The 23298-nt window shown below is 34.5% G+C and overlaps 1 protein-coding gene across 6 annotated transcripts in view; it reads left to right on the top strand.

The window, feature by feature from the left end:
- SGMS2 (sphingomyelin synthase 2) overlaps positions 1-23298 on the top strand; it is a 106020-nt gene that overhangs the window by 60384 nt on the left and 22338 nt on the right. For 3 of the 6 annotated variants that reach the window (XM_051966582.1, XM_051966585.1, XM_051966583.1), the window contains exons 2-3: positions 10923-11625; positions 18085-18202. In XM_051966582.1, the coding sequence (XP_051822542.1) occupies positions 11171-11625; positions 18085-18202 (573 nt within the window). In that variant the 5' untranslated portion in view covers positions 10923-11170. Of the gene's footprint in view, positions 1-7262; positions 7553-10675; positions 10807-10922; positions 11626-18084; positions 18203-23298 lie in introns of those variants that run through there. The other 3 variants (XM_051966586.1, XM_051966587.1, XM_051966584.1) reach the window with 3 other exon arrangements.

Here is a 23298-nt window from a genome sequence, read left to right as displayed (position 1 = left end):
AACAAAAAAGACTAAAAATGCTGTATTGTGATCCACACTCAGTTTCTGAAGTCCTGGATGTAGATCTCTGGATTTTCTCTGGATGTAGATGGCTCTCTTCATCATCAGATCATTGAAAGTGGCACATATTATCTCATTGATCAAAAGAGCCATGTCCATCAGAATTGATCTTCATATAATCTTGTTATTGCCATGTACAGTGATCTCATGGTTCTGCTCATTTCACTTAGCATCAATTCATGTAAGTCTCTTTAGGCCTTTCTGAAGTAATCTTACTAATCATTTCTTATAGAACAATAATATTCCATAATATTCATATATCATAACTTATTCAGCTATTCTCCAACTGATGGGCATTCTCAGTTTCCAGTTTCTAGCCACTACAAAAAGGACTGCCACAAACATTTTTGCATATGTGGGTACCTTTCTGTTATTCAAGATCTCTTTGGGATGTAAACCCAGTAGAAACACTGCTGGATCAAAGTTCATGTACATTTTGATAGTCCTTTAGGCATAAGAACTTGGATTTCTGAGCTATGACTTAAGATAAACAATTTTCATGGGCTTGTGTCTGATTGAATATGGTATGAAAAAGGGTCAGTAAAAATAGCCTGGCAAAGAAAGTTTTGTTGTTTGTCCTTCATTTTGAGAAGACCAATATCATCATGGGGTGATGTCTTGACTTATGCCTAAATTGGATTTAAGGTAAAGTAGAGTTACACAAAAGCTTCCATTTCATTCCAGTGCAGTAGCAATATAAAAAATGGTAGGGGAGGGAACTCAACACAAAAACCAGGAGGAATATTTGGAGAGAATGCCAGTAATTTATAGGATGCAAGATCAAAAAAGAATTAATGTGCAAATTATGGGTAAAAAAAAATCAAAGAGGAACTTAGAGAACTTAATGAAATAAATTCTTTTTCCTATGTCACTGAGACTTGTTGAGGACTTGTTGAGCTTAGTTTTGGAACAAATTAGATAAAAAATGGTACAATAATATTATATATTATAGTCTTATGAGGGATTATACAAACCAAAAACTAAAGGGGAGAAACATGAATGATGGAAAGCATTTGTTTAAGGATCAGTTGTAGGAGAAACTAAAGTAATAATTGTGATGGGAATATTATAGACCATCTGGCCATAAGGAGGAAATAGATGATAAGCAGTTCACGATCTATATTGGAGAAAAGCCAGAGAGTTCAAAGAAAGGCTCAGTAGGATCTCATATCCTAAAACCTTAGTGAGGGAAGGATGACTTGCAATGTCTCTCTCTTTCCTTCCCTCTTATCTCTCCTCTGTCTCCTTATGACTCTTTCTGGGATCATGATGAGGAAGAAAAGGGAACATTATCTAATAGGAGAAAGGGGAACTTATTAACCAATTTAAATTTTAAAAAGATAATGAATATATAAATATTCATATTCAAAAATATAAAAAAATAAGTATATTATGTGCTAAGTACTAAGTGTTAGGGAAACAGGCAGAAAAAAAAAAAACTTCCCCCAAATCCCAGTCCTGCTCTCAAGAAGTCTAATTTATGTATAAAATAAAAAGCAAGGGTTTTAATCAAAGAGGAATACAAATATGGCACATCAAGAGAATTAGGAGTGTTAAACCTTAGATTAAATTCTGTCCCCCCCCAAAAAAAATAAAAAATAAAAAACTACAAACTTGTGAGGCCAAAAGAAACATGAAAATATAGAGCTTCTATTTGGATGGCTAGGCTGATGCAAGAAGATAAAGATGAGGAAGAAATTACATGAGGAAAGTGGTAGAGAGAAGAGTGAAACAGAAAGAGGGCACAGCTTGTGAAAAAGCATGACAATGGAATATAGTGTTTCAGGAACCTCAAGTAGGCAACTTTACCTGGAACATAGAGTGGGTGGGGAAAATCAGCTTAGAAGGTAGCCAGGGATTAGGTTGTGAAGAACTTAAGTATTTGTGACAGAGCATAACTATTTGTGACAAGAAGCCATCTTCTTGAGTAGATGAGTCTGACAATGTTAGGAGATTTTTATGATAATGACTATCATTCATATAGCACTTTAAGGTTTGCCAAGTCTTTACAGATATTTTCTCACTGAATCTTCACAGCAACCATGGGAGATAGGTGCTATAATTATCTCCATTTAACAGATGAGGAAACCGAGGCTAGGAGATTAAGTGAATTGTTCAAGGTCACCCAGCTAGCAAATATTTAAGGTAGAATTTGAACTCAGATATTACTGACCATAGGCCCAATGCTCTGTCTATGGAGTCACTTGGCTGTAATCCAGATAAGAGAGATGGAATTAGCACAGTGGCTTTTAAAGTTCCTTCCAGACACTTGTAGAATGAACATAGGTGATCAACTTTGGAAGCTTTTCAGTTCTTTTCATTTTGACTTGGACAGTAAATTTTGATGAATCTTGTTGGAAAACTTGTCTCTGTTTCCCTTTATTTCACTTTGTTTAATTATGGTCAGCACCACAGGTTTATTCTTAGAACAAAGTTTACACAAGTTTTCTTAAACAGTTTGCTTTTCATTGCCTATTCTTGATCTAGTCCATAAGAAACTCAGTACAGCATATTCCAGAGCCACTATTAAAAAATTAATGTTCAATTGGCAAGTATAAAACTTCAAAGAAAAAAATGAACTTAACAGCTTTGTAGTTCTTCCCCAAATAAATTATCTCAGTAGTCCAAACTTTTCTTAATCATCGGGTATATTATATAGCCTTCTTTGGAATAAAACATAGCTAAAATTTGAGTTGACACTTGCCTCCTTTTGACCTGAAAAACCCAGACATTGTAAGGTCTGTCATCCCTTAAGAGACATACACAAAATCTAGATGTATAAGTGAGGTGGCAACCAATTTTACCATCAATTTCAATATAAACAAATCAGAATTTTGTTATTACATCCACCACATTGGTGGATGGAATAGCCATGGGAAGTCTTTTTGGGAAAGATTTATTAAACCTTGTTCCCTTAATGTTCAAAATAGCCATTCTCAGTGTGGTGTTAGATGTGTTGGGTAGTGTCAGGCTAGTTATAAGGAGAATTACCATTAAGAGTGATAAAATCCTGTTGCTGAAAAAGTTAGCTTTATGAGTTTAGGCTTAGAGGGCCCTAGATTGAGAGCTGGAAGAACCCTTAGAAGCCATAGGTTCCAACCTTCTCATTTTATAGGCGAGAAAAAGAGGGACGGGGAAATTATTACTGATCAAGCATATATTAAGTAGGAGAGGTGGTATCTGAACCCACTTGACTTCCTCATTTGCAAAAAGTAGAAGTAAAACATTTTAAAACAATGAAACATGAAGGTCATCTTCTCCCAAAAAGGTTTTTCAGAAAGGATTTCACAATTACATTATTTTAAAAAATACTTGTGACCCTAGAATTTCCTACATGATAGACTTGTTTCAGTTTCTACACTTTTTCATTAACTAGACTTGTGTTTTCCTTGGGAAACAAATTCTGTACATGAACGTGTGAATGAAGCAACAAGCCCTTTCACTAACAATAACTGAACCACAATGTACTTGGGGAAAACAAACATGTACTCCTTTCTAGTGACTTTTTATACCTAGATGAGACTTCCTTCATAAGCCAAACATAACAGTCTGAAGTTGATTGACATAATTTTTTTCAGTTGGACATGGACATGAAAATCATTGGAACTGAGAGTCTTTTGGAGAGAGCAGGGTGGGATCTGTAATGAGAAGGGGTTCAGTAAATGCTTTCAAATGCTGCTACTAGAAAGAAAGTCACTTCGTTATTCTAAAAATCACATGATATCTTTGGAAGTTTTGTTATACCCAAATATCCCCTTTTACTGTCCAATGAAATAGCTTTATCTTGATTTGGGAACCAGAAGTAAAATTTCCACCAGTAAATCTCATCACTAAAAGGAAAATCAAGGTGGAGCCACCATTCTGCATTAGGGAAGTAAACTTAGGAAGGACAAATAATCTTTTGAGGCACAGTTTCTGTCGAGCATTGTGGAGAGGAAAAATAAAGGTTCAGAATCATAGCTAGTATATTTAACATTCTGTACCTTTTTGGTGACTAAGCTAGCCTCAAAATACCATCTTAGGTGTCTGTGGTTTAAAATAAATTGAGGTTTGGCCTAAAGATGTTTAATAAACACCCTTCCTTTTTTTAATGTTCAAATAAACTAAAATAAAATAAAGAAATAAAAATAAAATAAGAAATAAAATACAGTGGAGGGGCCACCCATTGGTAAAATGCCAAAGCTAGAATATTCTGGAATTTCTTACATTGGCTAGTTTAATACTAAAAAGAGATGCATAAATTGTTGTCGCCTTGATTACAAACATCAATTGCCTAGTTTGGTTGACATATGATGAATGTGTTTATTGTGTGTTTAATCTTCTTAATGAAATCCCTAGGAAAATATCCATCCTGGCACTAATGAGAGTAAATAGGTTTTGAGCTTGTAGGGCACTCGTGCTCCCAAGGGCTCCAGCCCTTCACAGCTAATTATTTCACTCATCCTGGTAACAGTCCCACTTGGGTAGATAGCATTGTGTTTCCTCTTTGAAGGAGATATATGTAAGGAACCTTCTCTCCTCTATTTTAAAATAGAATTTTTGACTAATTCATTCTCTCATTAAAAAAAAAATTATATTCCTTGATAAAAATGCTCTTCAAAAGCACATGATAGCTTTAAATTAAGGGGTTCTAAGCCTTTCTGAATTCATGGACTCCTTTGGCAGTCCTAGTGAGGCTCATGGACCTCTTCTCTGAATAATATTTAAATATTATTAAGTATAATATTTAAATGCATCAAGCAAAATCCATAAGATTACAAAGAAAACTAGCAGTAGATGAAAAAACATATAATATTTTCCTCATTTAAATTCATGAACCTCCTGAAATCTATTCACAAATCTTGTTGGACTCCTTCCCGGGGAACCCTGGGGTAAGGATCTAGAATGTGCCAGATGGTAGAAATAAAAACATCCTTTTAGAATTTCTTTGTCCTCTAAGAACTTATATTCTGTTACTCTTATCTTTTTTCTTCTTATCCTTCCTGCTTTGTTATTCATACAAAACTTAAATTTATCCTCCTCATGAATGTTCCTCAGCCCTTTTTTTTCCCTTCCATTCTATCATTTTTGTCCTGGCTTCTTTTGTTTCCCTGCTCAGTCAGAGGGACCACACCTAACCATCCCTAAATCATCTATTTATCTTGAACCCCAAGTAATCCATCGAGTATTGAACATTTAAAAAATTGTAGATTTACAGGAGAAGGGAATTTCTTGTTGTTTAGTTTTAGTTGTGTGTGACTCCCTGTGATCCCAATTGAGTTAGGTTTTGTTGTTGTTGTTGTTACTGGAATGGTTTGCCCTTTACATCTCTAACTCATTTTACAGATGAGAAAACTGAGGCAAATAGGCTTATGTGACTTGCCTAAGACCACACAAGTAGTAAGTGTCTAAGGCCAGATTTGAACTCAGGAAGAGTTCCTGATTCCAGACCTAGCAATCTATCTACTCACTAGTCAGAGATCATCAACTCCAGTCATATTTGAAAACTGAGTCCATAGAAATAAATTGACTTTTTATAAGTCATGCAGTAGAACTGGAATTCAGGCCCAGGGCTCCTGATATCAATGACAGCATTTTTCCTGTTCAATATGCTGCCTCTTGCTTATGAACCACTTAACATGGATAGAAAATAATTAAACAGCATCAACTATTAAATAGCAAACCCACACTACCATTTCATTTTTGCTTATGCCCAGTGGTACCTTCCTTTATTGAGAAACTTGAAGTATCCAATATGAGATGTCTCAACTTCCCCTTGTCATAACTCACTCATTAATTCATTTAACAAACTTATTGTTTCTTTGTATATAACAAACGTATTGATTTCTGTGTGCATAGGACTATGTTAGGTGCTGAAGAGCAAACAAAGAGCCTGCCTGAAGGGGGACAGTCCTGGACAATCTCATAGATCAAACACATTTAGACTTTGAAGTGCTTTTAGAATCATATGTCCTAACATCCTCGATTTGAAGATGAAAAAATTGAGCCATTTAAAAAAATATTTTATTTTATTTTATAATAACTTTATATTGACAGAATCCATGCCAGGGTAATTTTTTTACATTATCCCTCGCACTCTCTTCTGTTCCGATTTTTCCCCTCCCTCCCTTCATTCCCCTCCCCTAGATGGCAAACAGTCCTATATATGTTAAACACGTGAGCCATTTCTAAAGTATATAAAGAATTGTGTCAAATTTATAAGAGTACAAGACATTCCCCAATTGATAAATGGCAGCTCTTTTTGTGGTAGCAAATAATTGAAAGATGAGTAGATGCCCATCAATTGGGGAATGGCTGACAAGTTGTGGAATATGAAGATAATGGAATATTATTGTTTTATAAAAAATGATGAACAACCTGACTTTAGAAAAGCTTGGAAAGATTTACATGAACTGATACTGGGTGAAACAAGCAGAACCAGGAATACATTATTATACACAATAACAATAAGAATATGTGATGATCACCTAGGAAAGACTTGGTTCTTCTCAGTGTTCAGAGATCCAAAGTAATCCCAATAGACTTTGGACAGAAGATGCCATGTGCATCCAGAAAAAGAACTAAGGAGATATAAGTATAAATCAACACATGTTATATTCACTTCTTTTTTCTGTTTTTTTTTTTTTTTATCTCTCCCATGGTTTTTTCCTTATGCTCTGATTTTTTTTCTCTCAACATGATTCTTAAAGCAATGTGAATTAAAAATAAATTTGCTAGAAAAAAAATGCTTAGAGATTCTGTTCCCTTGAGCCATCCTAGAGGAGGACAGTCCTGGACAATCCCATAGACCAAACACATTTAGAGTTTGAAATGCTTTTAGAAGTCATCTGTCCTAACATTCTCAATTTGAAGGTTTAGAAATTGAAGCCCAGAGAGGTTGATTGTCTTATCCAAATAGCATTTCATGAGACTAGTATTAGAGGGTTATAGAGCAAAGTATAAGATCTGAAGCAGCAAGGTTATTACTGTGACTAGGAAGTTTAGGGGAAGTTTATTGTGGAGGAAGCAGTACTTGAATTGGGCTCTAAAAACCAGGGTGGAATTTAACAGAGATAGGAGCATGTGTGGTCAAGTTGTGGAACAGCCTTTAAAGTCCCTCACAGCTTTAAATTGTATGATCAGTGAGAGTTGATTGGTTAGGATGTAGTGCTAAGGTAAGCTTTGGAGGGTTTGGGAGAACGGGGTGAGGAGATGTCATCTGATTGTAAAGGTTTTTGAATGTCATACAGAGGAATTTGAAGCTGGGAATTAATTAAAAAGGACTTGCTGAAGACTCTGGAGGACAGCCGTGGCATGTGTATGTCAGATTATGTACACTGTAAATGAGATGTATGCGTAACTGAGTTTATTTCGTCAGTGATAGGAAGAACACATTAAAACAAGAAGAGAGGAAAGAGAGAAAAGCCTAGGAGGATATCAGAATAGTCCAGATGGATGGCAACAAAGGAACCAGACCAGAGTGGTTGGCAGTGAGTGGATAGAGGAAAGAATGGTAATGATTGGTTGCAAAGTTTGTTTTTTGACAGATTTCAACACTGTGCCTTTGATCTCCTCCCCCTCTATTTTTCCTTAGAACTTGCCTCCATCATTTATTCCTTTCCTTTTGGAATTTCCTTCTTTAATGATAACCTTCTTCTGCTCTACAAATACTCTTGTATTCCCTAGCTTTTAAAAAACCAGAAGCCTTCTTTTGAACTTTCTATGCCCTTAATCTCCTGTCTCCTCTCTTTCCTCCCTTTCATTACCAACTTTCTTGAAGGAGTAACCTATACTTGCTCCCTTTGTCTCTAATCTTTGCAGAATATTTTGACTACTAACTTTCTTACTTCACTGAAAGAACAACCTTGCAGATCTTTAGTATTTTCTCAGTTGCCAAACATAATAACTTTCCTGTCGCTCTCCTCCTCCTGACCCCTGCTCCACCCCCATCCTTGCAAGGAAGCAAGAAAAAGAATCTGGAAATCTGTTAGTTGGTCAATTGATATTCTGGTCTATTTCTTTCTCTTCTATAGCATCATCCAACAAGTCTTACAAAGTCTTCACATCATAACTGTTCTATAACCTGAAATGGCTACCTATTTTCTGCTGTAATTTAGACAAACTATATCCTCAAGGCCAAAACCCCTGCAGCCTTTTTTTATATTGTTTTTAAAAGAGTGAAATACATTTTTAGCTTGGGCTTTAGAATAACAAGCAAGCAGCTGACAGATCATAGTTAGTCTACCCTTATGCTACCTCATTCCTAAATTCCTCTAATGTAGATAATAGCCCCTCCCCAGAGATGTAGTGAGGATTACATTAGATCAGGGTTTCTTAAGCTTGTTCCATCCATGACCCTTTTTTGTATGACCCCATGTATATAGATATATAAAATTGGTATAGAAATCGAACAGTTACTGATAATAAATCATAATTTCACAACCCTTACTTTCAGTTAAGTGACTCTATATGGGGTCATGAACTGCAGTTTAAGAAGCTAGACATCAGATAATGCATGTAAAAAGGCTTTTCAAACCTCTTAAGGCACTTATATAAATGGAAATTACTATGCTTATATGCTTAAACTCATTCTCCTCTAAAGGGTTATAATTAGTGTTAGCTCAGTGCTTTTTAAAAAAATTATTATCATAGTTTTTTATTTACAAGATAGATGCATGGGTAATATTTTTAGCCATTTGCAAAACCTTTTGTTCCAATTTTTCCTCTTCTTCCCCCTACACCCTCCCCCAGATGGCAGATAGACCAATACATGTTAAATATGTTAAAGTATATGTTAAATACATGTCCATACGGTTATTTTGCTGCAAAAGAAGAATAGGACTTTGAAATAAAGTACAATTAACCTGTGAAGGAAATAAAAAATGCTGATGGACAAAAACAGAGGGATTGGAAATGCTATGTAGTGGTTCACACTCATTTCCCAGAGTTGTTTTGCTGGGTGTAGCTGGTTTTACTCATTATTGAACAAATGGAACTGATTTGATTCATCTACTGTTGAAGAGAGCCACGTCCATCAGAATTGATCATCATATAGTATTGTTGTTGAAGTATATAATGATCTCCTGGTCCTGCTCATTTCACTCAAGCTCAGTGCTTTTATATGTGCTGTTTTTACTTGACTGGAATATTCTACCTCCTCTCTTCATATTTCCTTCCTATCTCTCTTATTCTTTGTGATTCTTTAAGGCCATTGATTCATTCATTCAGTAAACAGTTATCCTTCAAGTCCCAATCCATGTCTTGACTCCTTCATGAAAACTTCCCAGATTTCAACAACCCGTATCCCTCTCTCTCTATCCCAAATCACTTGGTTTTAACGGTTTTTTTTTTTTTTTGGTTGTTGTTTTTGTTTTTTGTTGTTGTTATTGGTGGTGGTGGTGGTTTTTTTTTTTTTTTTTAATTTTTGAGGCAATCTGGGTCACACAGCTAGTAAATTTCTGAGGCTGAATTTGAACTTGAATCCTTAGGACTGGTGCTCTATCTACTGTGGCCTCTAGCTGCCCCGTGGTTTAACTTGTATCAATTTCTTATTGTCTTATATGTGAATTCTATCTCCCCAGCTAGACTGTAGAAGTATATATAGTTCACATCTTGCATTAATTCATTTACTGAGTCTAATCCTTATTTTATTTTCTTCAGTAATTCAGAAAAGTCCTGGTAATACACATTGAGTGTATTGGTTTCAAAAAACATCCTTTCCCACCCTCCATTAACAAAAAAGTTAGCTGTCATCACTCAAGGTTTCCTTTTATTTCTAAACAGGCATACATAGGAATACCCTCTGGGAAACCTGAAATGTGAAGAAGCATTCTGCTTACAGTATATAAATGTTCAGGGTGGGGAATAATTACAGGCTTTTTTGAGGGTTCTGGATCATGACCAAACTCTCTTTTCCTGAATAAAGGGGCAGTGATGTTAGCCAGTATAAAAAAGAGATCTGTTAGCGATGCTTTGGATCCCAGTGAAGCATTTTCACTCATTGGTGGATTCTAAAGCAGCAGTCAGCTGAAGTTTGTCCTTTCTTTACAGACTTTTTTGGTAAGTCAGCAAAAAATCTGAGTCATTTCTGTTATTGTTGTCCTTTATTTTCCCCCCTTGAAGCATCGTAATTTTGAGCTTAAGCTATATTATGTCAAGATTAACACATGTTGGTGATTTCTACTTAGTAACCAAATGAAAGAGAATAGTTTTTTTTTTTTTTAACTTCATATTTCTGTTACTATGACTATGCCACTAATACATAGACAGGATCTCTTGGGATGGAGAATTAGGGTTTGTTTGGGTTTTTTTGGTTTGTTTTAAGTAATAGTATTTCAAAAGTCTTATATGTTCTATATCCTGATTTGGTTCTTAAATGCCTTTAAAAAAGCCCTTTGATTAAGTATCTATTTAGGGCCAAAAATTAAATTATTCAGAAATTAAAGAATTCTAGAAAATCGACAAAGTAACATACATTTACTGAATATATTTCCCTTAGTGGATATATTGGTACTTTTTTATGTACAAAGGAAAATCTAGTTTTGTGAGTGATGTGGTTAATATGGAAGTTCTGGTTTATTATGACCTCACTGTTAGCAACCAGTAACTATTGACCTGGAGACAAAATACTGGAGATGTTGGTTTCTGCCTTTATTTGAAGGACAGCAAATTGTTTTCTAGAGTATTCTTATTGTATTAACATCAAATGAGAGAAGGATTATATAATTCCAAGGTATTTCCATAGGTTATAAGTAACTTTTTCAACAGGTAATGATATCTTAAGGGATTGAGTTGATGTTTGTTTCCTTATTTTGATGATACTTCAATTTTTAATTATCACATGGGTACAGTTTCTGATTGTACTCTTTGCTATTGTTTTGCAGATGGAATATTAGCATCTTTTGGAGAAAAAGATTTGGCTTCCTTTCCTAAAAGTGGGCCATCAAAGTGGATAACTGGATGGGAAGAAAAAAAAATCAGATGGCTAACATCTTGTATTAGAAAAAAAGTCAGCCACAAACAAGTGTATGATCATCTTAAAAGTACATTTATCAAAGAAAAAAGAATAGGACAAAATTGAGGAGAATTAAAAGTTACCACCACTTTTCTATCTAGGTGAAGATTAAGGGCAATGGATGTCATAGAGACAGCAAAGCTTGAAGAACATATGGAAAATCAAACCAATGACCCTGCAAATAGTTACACGAGACCTACTGAATCTACTGATGAAGATAATAAAAATGGCGCTGGCAAACCCAAGAGCTTATCTAATGGCTTGCGAAAAGGTGCCAAAAAGTACCCAGACTATATCCAAATTTCTATGCCCGCTGACGCAAGAAACAAATTTCCTCTAGAATGGTGGAAAACGGGTATTGCTTTTATCTACGCCCTATTCAATTTAATCTTGACGACTGTCATGATCACAGTTGTACATGAGAGGGTGCCTCCCAAGGAACTAAGCCCTCCACTACCAGACAAGTTCTTTGATTACATTGATCGAGTGAAATGGGCATTTTCTGTATCAGAAATAAATGGGATGATATTATTTGGGTTATGGCTTACCCAATGGCTGTTTCTGAGATATAAGTAAGTATCCCTCATATATCATTTGGGGCATGTTAGTTGATATGCAAACGTGAATGTCTTTGAAATTTTAATTACCTTCCTGGAAGAATCTTGGTCCAGATTATTGAAATAGGGCAAAGGGACTGGATCCTTGATTTTATTAATTTAGAGAACAACTTTTATCCTTGCACATTAACACCCTCTGTATGCCTTATATTCTTACTGACCTAGAGAACTGAGAGATTAAATGACTTAATTAAATGATTCCCACAGCCATTATGTTTCAGAGGTGAGACTGGAATGCAGTTCTTTCTAATGTCTAGGCCAGCTCTCTTCAGGACTTCTGCCTCTCAGTAATTCAGAAGTTTTTAAATAATCTTTTTTTTTTTTTTTAAAGTACTGTGAGGAACCAGTAACTCCATGTTATAGAATTTACATGATTCATTCAAGAGATAATTAGAGGAAATGGCATTCAGCTAATAGAGAATGGTTATCTGCTGTTTTTAGTTATAGTATCAGGAAAAGAAAAAAGGAAAAACCATAAGATCAAGAAGTTCATTGTCTTAATCTCTCTCTTTCTCTCTCTCTGTCTCTGTCTCTCTCTCTCTCTTTCTTTCTCTTTCTCTCTCTTTCCTCCCACCCTTTTCTCTCCCTCCCTCCCCTTTTTCTTCCCCTCCACCTTTTCTCTGTCTCCCCTCCCCTTTCTTGGCTTTGCTTCTGCCAAGCCGACCTGGTCCTTTGTAAAGGATACATAAGCTCTCCTTACAAATATCATCTGATAGTAGGATTTAAGATTCTGAAAGACAAATGAATGTAAGGGCTTGTCTTAAGGTTACCAAAGAGGTGATATTAGTATGCTAAATTTAACATTCTGGCCATTGGCTTTTGGAGCTACTTTCTTAACATGGGATAGAACAAGGGACATAAATACCTTAGGGAAATATTTCTGTTCTTCCTTGTAATACTCTCCTACTGACGAAATGAAAGGTTATTAGATCTTAGTTCTTTAGGCAGTAGGGATTATTTGTGTCCCTTTTCTCCTTTCATTACCAATACCAGGAGAACAAGCAGACAGATATTTGATAACACCTTCTCACTGAGATCACTATGTGGCAGACAGCAAAATAAGCATTTTCTTTTCTTGAAGAATATTTGAACATCATATCAAAATAAATACAGTGCAAGCCTAGAAAATTTTCCATAACCCAGGGCTTAAGAAAAATTGTGAAAGTTCTCCTAGAGGGAATATAATTAGGAAATGCAAAGACAGAAGAAATTAATTTTATAGTAAAAGTCCAAGATAATTTCAGAACAACAAAGATGTTCCATATCCATCATGCTTTTGACCTTTAGGTTCTTGAAATATATACAATTCTCTTTATTCTACAGGGTAATGTCCCAAACCTTGCTGCTTAGATGTTTCCATATGCTGATGCTATTTCAACTTCACAAACAAAACTCATATTGTTCTAGTCTCTGAACAATTTTTAAGCTTATCTCATCTTTTTAGTTGATAGATTGGCTCCTAATGCAGCTTTTTTTAGTTGTCTGCTTCTTACATGTAAGTGGCTTTCTATGAGGAGGTGATGTTTATAGGAATACTCTCTTTCCTCCTTCCCTCCCTCCCATCCCCTTGCAATATTATTCTCAGATTACTATTTAGCATAAGGAAAGATCAAAATTATACATAGAGCAAGAAGGGACTGCCCATCTATCTAGTCTTACTAGTGTCATCTAATTCTTAACCTGGGGTCTGTGGATTTTTTTTTTTTCAGGGAGTAAGGGAAGGGTCTATAAACTGAGATAGAAAGGGGAAAATAACATCTTAATTTTTGCTGACCTCTATTTGAAATTTAGTATTTCCTTGAATTATTTTAAACTTATTATTCTGAGAAAGGGTCCATCCATAGGTTTCACCAGACTGTGAAAAAGGAGAGGAGAGGGAGAATGGTCTGTATCACAAAAAGGGATTAAGAATTTCTGTTGTAGTCCAGTTCTCCAGGAAAGCAGTGGAAGAACTCTGAATTAGGATATTTGGATTTAAAGTTTACCTCCAATTTTACTACCTTTGTGGCTTTGAACAAATGACTTTCCTCAGTTTCCTCATCTGTAACAGAACCAGATTATCTCTGAAGTGCTAGCTCTAGACCTATGAGCTCTCATATAACAGTATTATAGATAAGGAAATCAACGTTCATCTATACATGGTCACTCAGGTCACTGGCACTAATGTCCACATTCCCTGCTCAGGACTTGCTGGATCATATTCTGTCTTCTGCTCAGGTCACAAGATTTCCTATCTATAGTTATAGCTACAGAAGAACTTATTCATGTGTTTGTACTCATGTATTACGAGTAGCTACGTGTAAATGTAGTGCCAGTCATGGAGTCAGGAAGACCTAAGTTCAAATTTGGCTTTAGACACTGGCTGGCAACTCATTTAACCCCCTTTGTCTCAGTTTTCACATTTATAAAATGAGATGGCAAATTCCTCCAGCATCTTTGCTAAGAGAATCCCAAATGGGGTCAGAAAGAGTCAGACATGACTGAAAAACAACTAAACAAGAATAAAAACTCGTGTTAAAAAAGAAATGTAGTGTGATCTGTGTAATTGGGAAGAGGGTAGGAAGCCCTAGGAACACAGAGCCTCCCAGGCTGTTGACCCATGCTCTCATGACAGAATGAATTTGTAAGGCCAGAATAGCTATGAATTTTAATGAAAACTTATATCTGTAGTTGGAAGATAAAATCAGAGAACTATTTCTGTTAGTTCTCCAATGCCACATTTTTAAATGACCTGTCTACTACTGTTTTAATCATTCACTAAAGTCAATCACTTGAAAGAAAATCAGCCTATGCTAACTGGAGGTTTTTTGCTTGGGACTCTTTGACATCTGGTAAATTCTATGGATCTCTTCAAAGAATAATGTTTCTTGTCTACAAATGAAAAAAAAAGCCAAATTTCAGTAAAAGATTAGTGAAATAAAAATAACTCCACCCTCAAATAAGTTATGGATCTCCTGAAATCTTTCCACAGACTCCTTTTGGTTATAGTTTAGTGAAGCCTATGATCCCTTCCACAAGCATCATGTCTGTAAGTGCGCAAAATAAATAGAATTACAAAGGAAATCTGTTATGTTTAAAAAAAAAAAAAAGCAAAGTTATCAAAATATTAAAAAAAACACCACAGATCTCAGTTTAAGACCTAAGTTTAGGGTAAAAACTGGGGATGGAGGTGGTAGAAGGTTGGGAGCAACAAGGAAGGGTTATCCCAGTACATCCTGTTAAAAATTGGTAGAAAAATTTTGGTAGAAACCATTTTCAAAGTTCTCAGCAGATACTCGGCTCTCCCACTTTGAACAATATAACAATTTATGAGAACCACCATTGGTACCTTCTTCCTCCTCTGTATTTTACTGCCATTGGTATGTTCCCCTTCCCATGTGAATTTATCCTCTGAGCAGCAGTTCAAAATGTAGAACATGGAAATTTTCATATGACAAAAAATTTCTGCTTAATTATTTTACTTCTTAGAAAAACATAGAGTACAATTTGACAGAGGACATTTTTTGCAAAAATTTTGGAATACTACTTGTTCAGGGAAGAAAATGGATTGCCTTTACTCTCTTCATTTATTATATAATCATGGGGACAAATTTAGCACTATTAAATGTTGATACTGGAAAATCTAGCCCAGAAAAGCAACCCTTTGAAGTAAATACTTTCAGTATAAACAAATAATTTCTTTGACCACAGTAGGTGGTAGAGACACTACCCTGTTTGTGTCTATAGTGACTTTATTTGAACTTCCCTACTTTCTCAAAATAACTATTGAGCTTGGTCAATATATTTAGTATGTCACTTAAAATACATTGCATAGATTCCTGTGTTACTAGAATGTATATTTGTTTTTGTGTATGTAGTGAATCAGTAAACATTTTTAAAGTGCCAACTATGTGCTAGGCACAGTGTTAAATCCTGGGTTTACAAAAAGTCAACAATCCATGCCTTCAGGGGGCATACAAACGAATAATGAGTCCCCACAACTAAGTTAGCTCTGAAAAATAATTTAAATATGCCATAACATCAATCTACAAGCATGTAAATGCCTACTGTGTGCCAAGCACAGTTCTAGGTTTGCCATTTTGCTTGCTTTACCAGAATTTCTTTGCCCTTGATTAACTAACTTTATTTTATTTTGTTATTATGTATATATATAATACATATATTATGTATTATACATTATTATACATATTATATTACATTACATAATATGTATATATATATATATATATAAAAAATAACATAAATATGTTATTAACTAACAATCTTGACAGTATCAGTCTTGGATAGAAAAGACCTTAAAAGTGTAAACTTTAAAGGTAGAGATTGTGCATCCTTATATTTTCCTGTGTACCTAGCATAACATCATACATATAAAAATCAAGTGAATGAATACCTCAGCTTGAAGATGGTGTGCTATTTAATTGTCCATTTTTTGTGCTGAGGAAACTTCATTTTCCTAATCCATCAATTGAAGGGATTGTGTTGTGGCCACCTCTAGCATTCTGCTGAAACCCATGCACCCTTCTCAGAATAAAGTTTTTAAATATGTAAAATATAATATACAGGATTAGAAAGAAAACCAATTATACTGAAATACAGTCCTCAAAATGTTTTTAAAGACAAGTTCACCCGTCTTAGGTTAAGAATCATTAGATTAAATGGAAAATCTCCTCTTTCTCTATGATTTTAGATTTCTTTGTTTCCTTAAAAGGAGAGCATCAAGATGTTCAAGAAAAAGCAATGTTCAATGTAGTAGTTTGTGATAAAGGTACACATGATGTCCCTTAATCCAGAGACTCCCTAATGGGTCACTATATTTGATGGAAATGAAAATCGTTTTTTGTGCTACCTCCACCATGACCCTTTCTTATATAATTTGATTTAAATTAAATGTTTTCTTATGTTGCTAATAACGGGACTGGTAGTGGAGAGGAAAGAGTCATATCCAGTTGGTTCCAGAGGAGAACCATTTGCCCTCCCAGCAATATGAATTTCAAAGGAGTGTAAGAATCTGAATTCCATAGTTTCTTTTGTTACCCAAAGCTACCTCTCTTCTACAGAATTAGGGCAATAGTTCAAAATGAGGGTGGTGTGATATTTTTCTTTCCCCATAGAAAAATTAGAAGGAGGGATATATCTGACAAAAGGTTAGGTTAAAAATGTGAAAACAAAAAATAACTATCAGTGTGTAGATGGTAAAGGGAGGACAAAGTTCTCAGGATAAGATATAGAAGAGGTTGTGGTAAAAAATGCTTCTTTTTTAATTATTAAAGCTTTTTATTTACAAAAACCTATGCATAGGTAATTTTTCCAACATTGACCCTTGCAAAACCTTTTGTTCCAAATTTTCCTCTCCTTCCCCCTCCTCCCAGCTGTCAGGTAGTTCAATACATGTTAAATATGTTAAAATACATGTTAAATCCAACATATGTATACATATTTATACGGTTATCTTGCTGCACCAAAAAAAAAAAAAAAATCAGATCAAGAAGAAAAAGAAAAAGTGAGAAAGAACACAAAATGCAAGCAAATAAAAACAGAGAAAGTGAGAATGCTATGTTGTATTCCATATTCTGTTCCCACAGTTCTGGGTGTAGATGACTCTCTTCATCACTGAACAAGTAGAACTGGTTTGAATCACCTCATTGTTGAAGAGGGCCACATCCATCAGAATTAATCATCATATAGTCTTATTGTTGGCATGTATAGTGATTTCCTGATTTTAGTACATGCTTCTTGATTAGAAAGTGAAATTTGTAAAACTTCAACAGAAATCCCTAAGTGAAACACCAGAACAAAATAACTACCTTTCCTCACTTCGTTGATAGACTCGACTGGCCAGGAACACTTCGAATGTCTTCAAAACTGAATTCACTTAAAGTATAATATTTAGAGGAAAAAATTGTTTAATGTACATGAAAGGCATGGAAATTACTTTTTGTGTCTCCCCCTTCCCTCCAAATTATCTTTGCTTATAATCTGATTTAAATTAGATGTCACATTTTCCTACATGACCAATTATTTAATATCACCCTGATTCATTAGTCAATTCCTCTGTGTCCTTCTCTTGGTTATATCTATGCTGTATTCCCAAGAGAAGATGAATGCTGGCAGTGAGCTGACTAGTACTGATGAGCGCTTCCTTGCCTACTGTGATTCGGCTAAGAGATCAGCTTTGTATGACTGATACGTATGATGTATCTCAAAAGAATTATGGAATCCTAATATCTGGGTTCAAATGCTATTAGGATTATCTTGTAAACATGACTTTTTTTTCCTCTTAAAATTTGTTCCATTCACCAAGTCCTTCTGAGTTTAGTTATCTCTTATTATCCTCTTAAGTATTGGCATGAATGAAAAATCAGCAAAACATAGTTAATTTTTTTTTCCTCCATCTCTCCTCCTCATTCTTAGGTCAATAGTGGGACGCAGATTCTTTTTTATAATGGGAACTTTATACCTGTATCGCTGTATTACCATGTATGTTACTACTCTACCTGTACCTGGAATGCACTTTCAATGTGCACCAAAAGTAAGTAATCTTAAACTGCCTCAAGTTTATCATAACCCTTGGTCAATTTTTCTTAGTAGCTCTGGATTGTATTAAATTTGTGTAGCCTAAATGTGTGCTTTTTAGTTTATTTTTTCATTACTGGAAATACTCTTCTGTTAAGGGCCAGAACTCTGAAACAAGGATTTTCTTATAAGGTGTTATCAGTGGAATTGATGAGACAATGGTTATCTAGTTTAGCTTGGTGATTAATAGTTCTCTAAGTTCAGCATGATTGATTTACTCTTACAACAAATGATGGTTTCCTAGTGATATAATGATTGGTTTATACTCAGTGTAGATTATATAAGCTGAGACAAACTCAGCCACAGGAGGCAGAGACAGATTCATTCCATCATCCACCTTTGTGGTGGCTGGAGGCTGAAGCACAAACCTTTGGACTCAGACTCACTTCATCTCACACCACCGTGGTGGCCTGTTCTGGTACATTTTCTCCACTGAAACCAAGTCCCCTTTGAAGGCCACGAAAAAGTTAGCTGAGCACAAGGTGAAGGAGACAATAAAGATTTTTAGACTTTAACACCTGGCTATTCTTGTGGTAATTACTCTGCTGAAAAGAAGGCTGCCCCAGAGACTGCCAAGAAAACCACCAAGAACATTACACTCTTCTAAAATATGTCTTTTTAATTCATAGAGTGTACCTCTTTTGATACTAACTAAAAACAACCCATACTTATTTGCCATCCTATTTTTACCTCCTTAATTTTTTGTATTGGGGGAGGAGATATGAATGATGTTTAGGTGTGACTGCAAATATTTGTATTCAGTCAGATCTCTAGAGAACTTTGAATTGTCTGAGACCTCTTAGTGTGCAAAATAGAAACTGAACCCATCTAGTTTTTTGGATAGTGGGTAAAGCCTCACATCAAATTTTACTGAATCCTAAGCAGATGTTTGAGGTGGAGGGAAAAAAGATTGTTTTAAAGACGCTACCGTCTTTCAGACTAAATATTGGTGTGATTTGGAGAAGTTATAATCTTTCAGAACCATCAAAGCCCAAAGCCATCTATAATTAAAATAGCGTACATATTGAATTTAAACATTGGGCTAATTTAAGGAATGGAAAGGATATCAGAGCTTAAAAAAGGAGAGAGAAACAAAGTTAAGTGGGTGCTGTGTATATGTTTTAAATCCTCTAAACAAGGATGTGTTCTAGTAAATGAGGAGATTTGGAGAATCGGTTGAGTATTTATAGATTAAAAGAACAAAAACATAGATATCCCTTTAGCATTTAAATCCCTATACAATCTGAATTCTTGTCATTTCATATTTGCTTCACTTTACTTGCTCTAATTCAGCCAAACTAGACTTGAGTTGTTTTTCTCTGAACTCAGCCTTTCAGCTGCTACTTCCATGTATTGACATAAGCTGTCTCTAAGGTCATTTCTGTCTTAGAAGCCTTATTTTTCCAAGTTCAGCTCAGATACTGCTTTTTTCCATAAAGCCTCTTTTGGTACTCTTGTTTGCTAGTTGGATGCTCTCTCTTACCTCAAATTACATGGACACAGATAATTCTCCTTCCTTCACTACGCTTGTAGCTAAATGTAACATTGTTAAAGTTAGAGATTTTGTAATCTCTTTCTTTGTATTCCCATAAGCTTCATTATACCACTAAGTGTTTAATAAAATATTCCTTGATTTTATATGATTTCACATATATAATCTATATCAAATAGCTTGTCTCAGGTTGGGGAAGGGGAAAAAAGGAAGAAGAAAATTTGAAGCTTAAAAAAAAATGGATGCTAAAAATTGCTTTTACATGAAAGTAATTGGAAAAATACTATTAAAAAAAACCATTCTTTGAATTGAAAGATGCCTAAAATTAAAGCTTGCATCACATATGGGAAAGATTACTGTTCTTTATTTCAATGTTAATATGTGGTTTTCCAGATGTTTATCTTCCAAAAAAGGAAAGTAATATTCTTTGTTATACTACCTTGAGATTATACTATTATATTATTGTCAAGATACTTAGAGTTCGTAAAAGATACATCTGCAAATTAATACTATTTTATAACTATCAATTACAAACCTCTTCTGAGAAAAGAAATATGTCAGAAAAGATAATTTGATAAAATCAGCCTCTAAAATCTTATTGGGCCTCTTGGTATCAGAGTTCATTGATTCAAATGTTCTTTGAATTTTTATGGTGCCAACCTTAACGGGTTTCAGCATACTTTCCATAACCTTAGAGGCTGTCTCACAAGGAAAAGCATCATTAATTCTAATTTTGACATGGCACTAGCTGGCTCTTTCTGTCGAGCTCTTAATTCATTCAAGAGATTTATCACAGAATGGAGAGTTGGAAGAGATTTTGTTTTTGTTTTTGTGCTCAAACAGTTTTATTAGTGTAAATTCATCTTTATTTTTTCTTAATAGTATTTTGTTTTCTAAATACATGTATTGATATTTTTCAACATTCACTTTTGTAAAACTTCATGTTTGAAATTTTTTTCCTGTCCTTACCTTTCCCCTCCCCAAGACAGTAAGTGATCTGATATATATTAAATAGGTACAATACTTTCCCATGAAAAATATTTCCATATTTATTGTGTTGTCTAAGAAATATCAGACCAAAAGGGAAAAAATCATGAGAAAGAAAAAACAAATAAAAGTGAAAATACTATGCTTTGTTCCATATTCAGTACCCATAATTCTTTTTGGATATGGATGGCATTTTCCATCCCAAGTCTATTGGAATTGCTTTTAATCACCATATTGTTGAGAAGAGCCAAGTCCATCCCAGTTGATCATCACATAATTTTATTGTTACTGTGTACAATGTTTTCTTGATTCTGATTACTTTACTTAGCATCAGTTCATGTAGGTCTTTCCAGACTTTTCTGAAATCAACCTACTCATCATTTCTTATAGAACAATTACATTCATATACCATACCTTATTCAGCCATTCCTCAATTGATGAGTTTCCACTCAAATTTCTAGTTGGAAGAGATTTCAATGGTCATTTAGTCTGACTGAAAAAGAATAGTATAATAGGTTAAATTCAAATGTTAGCTATTATTATAGTATACCTTACAATTGAATGGTCTTCAATCTAGGGATAGCTTACTAGCATGAGTTATCAATTAAATCATCAACAAATACTTATAAAATGCCTCCTACGTGTGAGGCATTTAATGTTATTATAAATTCTGTGAGAGCAGAGAATTTTGTCACAGGGGTGACAAAATTAATATATAGGAGGAGATTAGTCAACAATTTAAGATAATCAAATAGTAACAAAAGAATTTCCATATAAATCAGTCAGCAATCATTTTTTAAGTGCCTACTGTATGCTGGTACTATGTTAAGTGCTGAGAATATAAAGATAAAAGATAGTTCGTGCTCTTGAGGAATTCCCAGTCTAATGAAAGCACTGTCAATAGTGCTAGATACAAAATACAAGATATATATAGCATATATATACATATATATATATATTTTCCTTCTTAAACAAGATACTTACCAAGTACCTAGTTTGTATTTTCTTGGAAGTTTTCCTCTTTCACAGAGCAAGAGATAAAAGAATTAAATGATTTGTTCTTCATCTTACTAATATAATGGGTGTAGAAGAATTAAAATCAAGATCCTTACCAGAGATGCCCTCCTATCTTACAGGTTATCCAGGTAATGCAGAAATTAATTAATTATGTGATTTTGCATTGGGATATGAAATGGCCTATTCTCAAGTCTGCACTAGATATATTCTGCTATTGTGATTTTTATCCTGCTGGAGATGTATTTAAGCAGGTTCCTACTATGGTTGTCCTCATGTTCTCATTTCATCATCATTAATAATAGTGATATTAACATCAATAATATCAACATTACTAATATCAATTGTTATAATAACGTTAAATCATAAATAACATTATAAATAATAATGGTGACCATAATTAAATAATGGTAATTGAAGAATTATTAGTATAAATCTGTGTAGCCACTTAGCAAGTACTATTAACTTTTATGGTTAAGAAAATTTGGGATCTTAAATCTGGAGCTGGAAAGAGGCCTTGATGATAATTTATTGCTACCAGCCTTCTTTATATAGAGGGAGGAAACTGAGATCCTGAAAAATTCAGTGATTTATGTAAGGTCACATAGGTAGTAAGCATCAAGGTAAAATCTGAATCCAGGTCCTTTCATTCCATAACCAATATTCTTTCCATTATCTGACATAAGTGAGAATTCAAGAAAAGATTCACGGAACAAATAAACATTTACAAAATGCTGTATCCAGATACAGAGAGGCAGTCTGTGATAATAGCTTAACTTAGGCTCAGGAACACCTGAGGTCACATCTTGCTTTTTACACTTTTCAATTATTTGACTTTGGCAGATGACATCACCTTTCAGTGTAGCCAAGAAACCATTTATAAGATTAAACTGTAGAAAAAGTATTACTCTTTATGGTTAGAAAGTGCTTTTTCATGATCAATTTTCTTCTGTGAAATAGGCCCAGACCAAACCCATACATCCTTCCTATTTCCTTCCTTCACCCCACAGGTATACAAACCTCACAAATACAAAATTCTTACAAGGTATTTCAGAGTTTCTCTTGTGCATGCTAATCTTTTAACATCCTTAAATTCATGAGTGTCACTGGCCACTAGTTTGAAACTCATACTTAATCACTTAATCTTGATAGGTAAATTGATAATGTTGGTGCATGGAACTCTGGCTGCCCAGGAGAGGAAGTAATGTCAGGAGACTACATGGGCTGCTTTAACTCCTGAAAGGAATTAGCCATGATAGGATTCTTTTCTAGACCCCAACCAATATAACTCCAACATATCTGCCTTTGGAATGTTAAAGAAGGGGAAGTTTTTTCTCTCTTAATAATTTTTAAAATTAAGGATTTTTTCCTTCTCACTCTCATTCCTAAAAAGATAAGCAAGAGGAAAACAAATTCTTCATAACAAATATTCATAACAAATTCAAGCAAAAAAAAAATTATTAGAACTTTAAAATTATTGTTTTGAAAATAACAAGATGTCCCTCTTTAATTGGGAACACTATGTGAGGACAGAGCATGTGTATTTACCTTCTTTTGAT

The sequence above is a fragment of the Antechinus flavipes genome, chromosome 6, assembly GCF_016432865.1.
Source record: "Antechinus flavipes isolate AdamAnt ecotype Samford, QLD, Australia chromosome 6, AdamAnt_v2, whole genome shotgun sequence".
NCBI classification, from domain to species: domain Eukaryota; kingdom Metazoa; phylum Chordata; class Mammalia; order Dasyuromorphia; family Dasyuridae; genus Antechinus; species Antechinus flavipes.
This window is presented reverse-complemented; position numbering and strand designations above follow the sequence as displayed.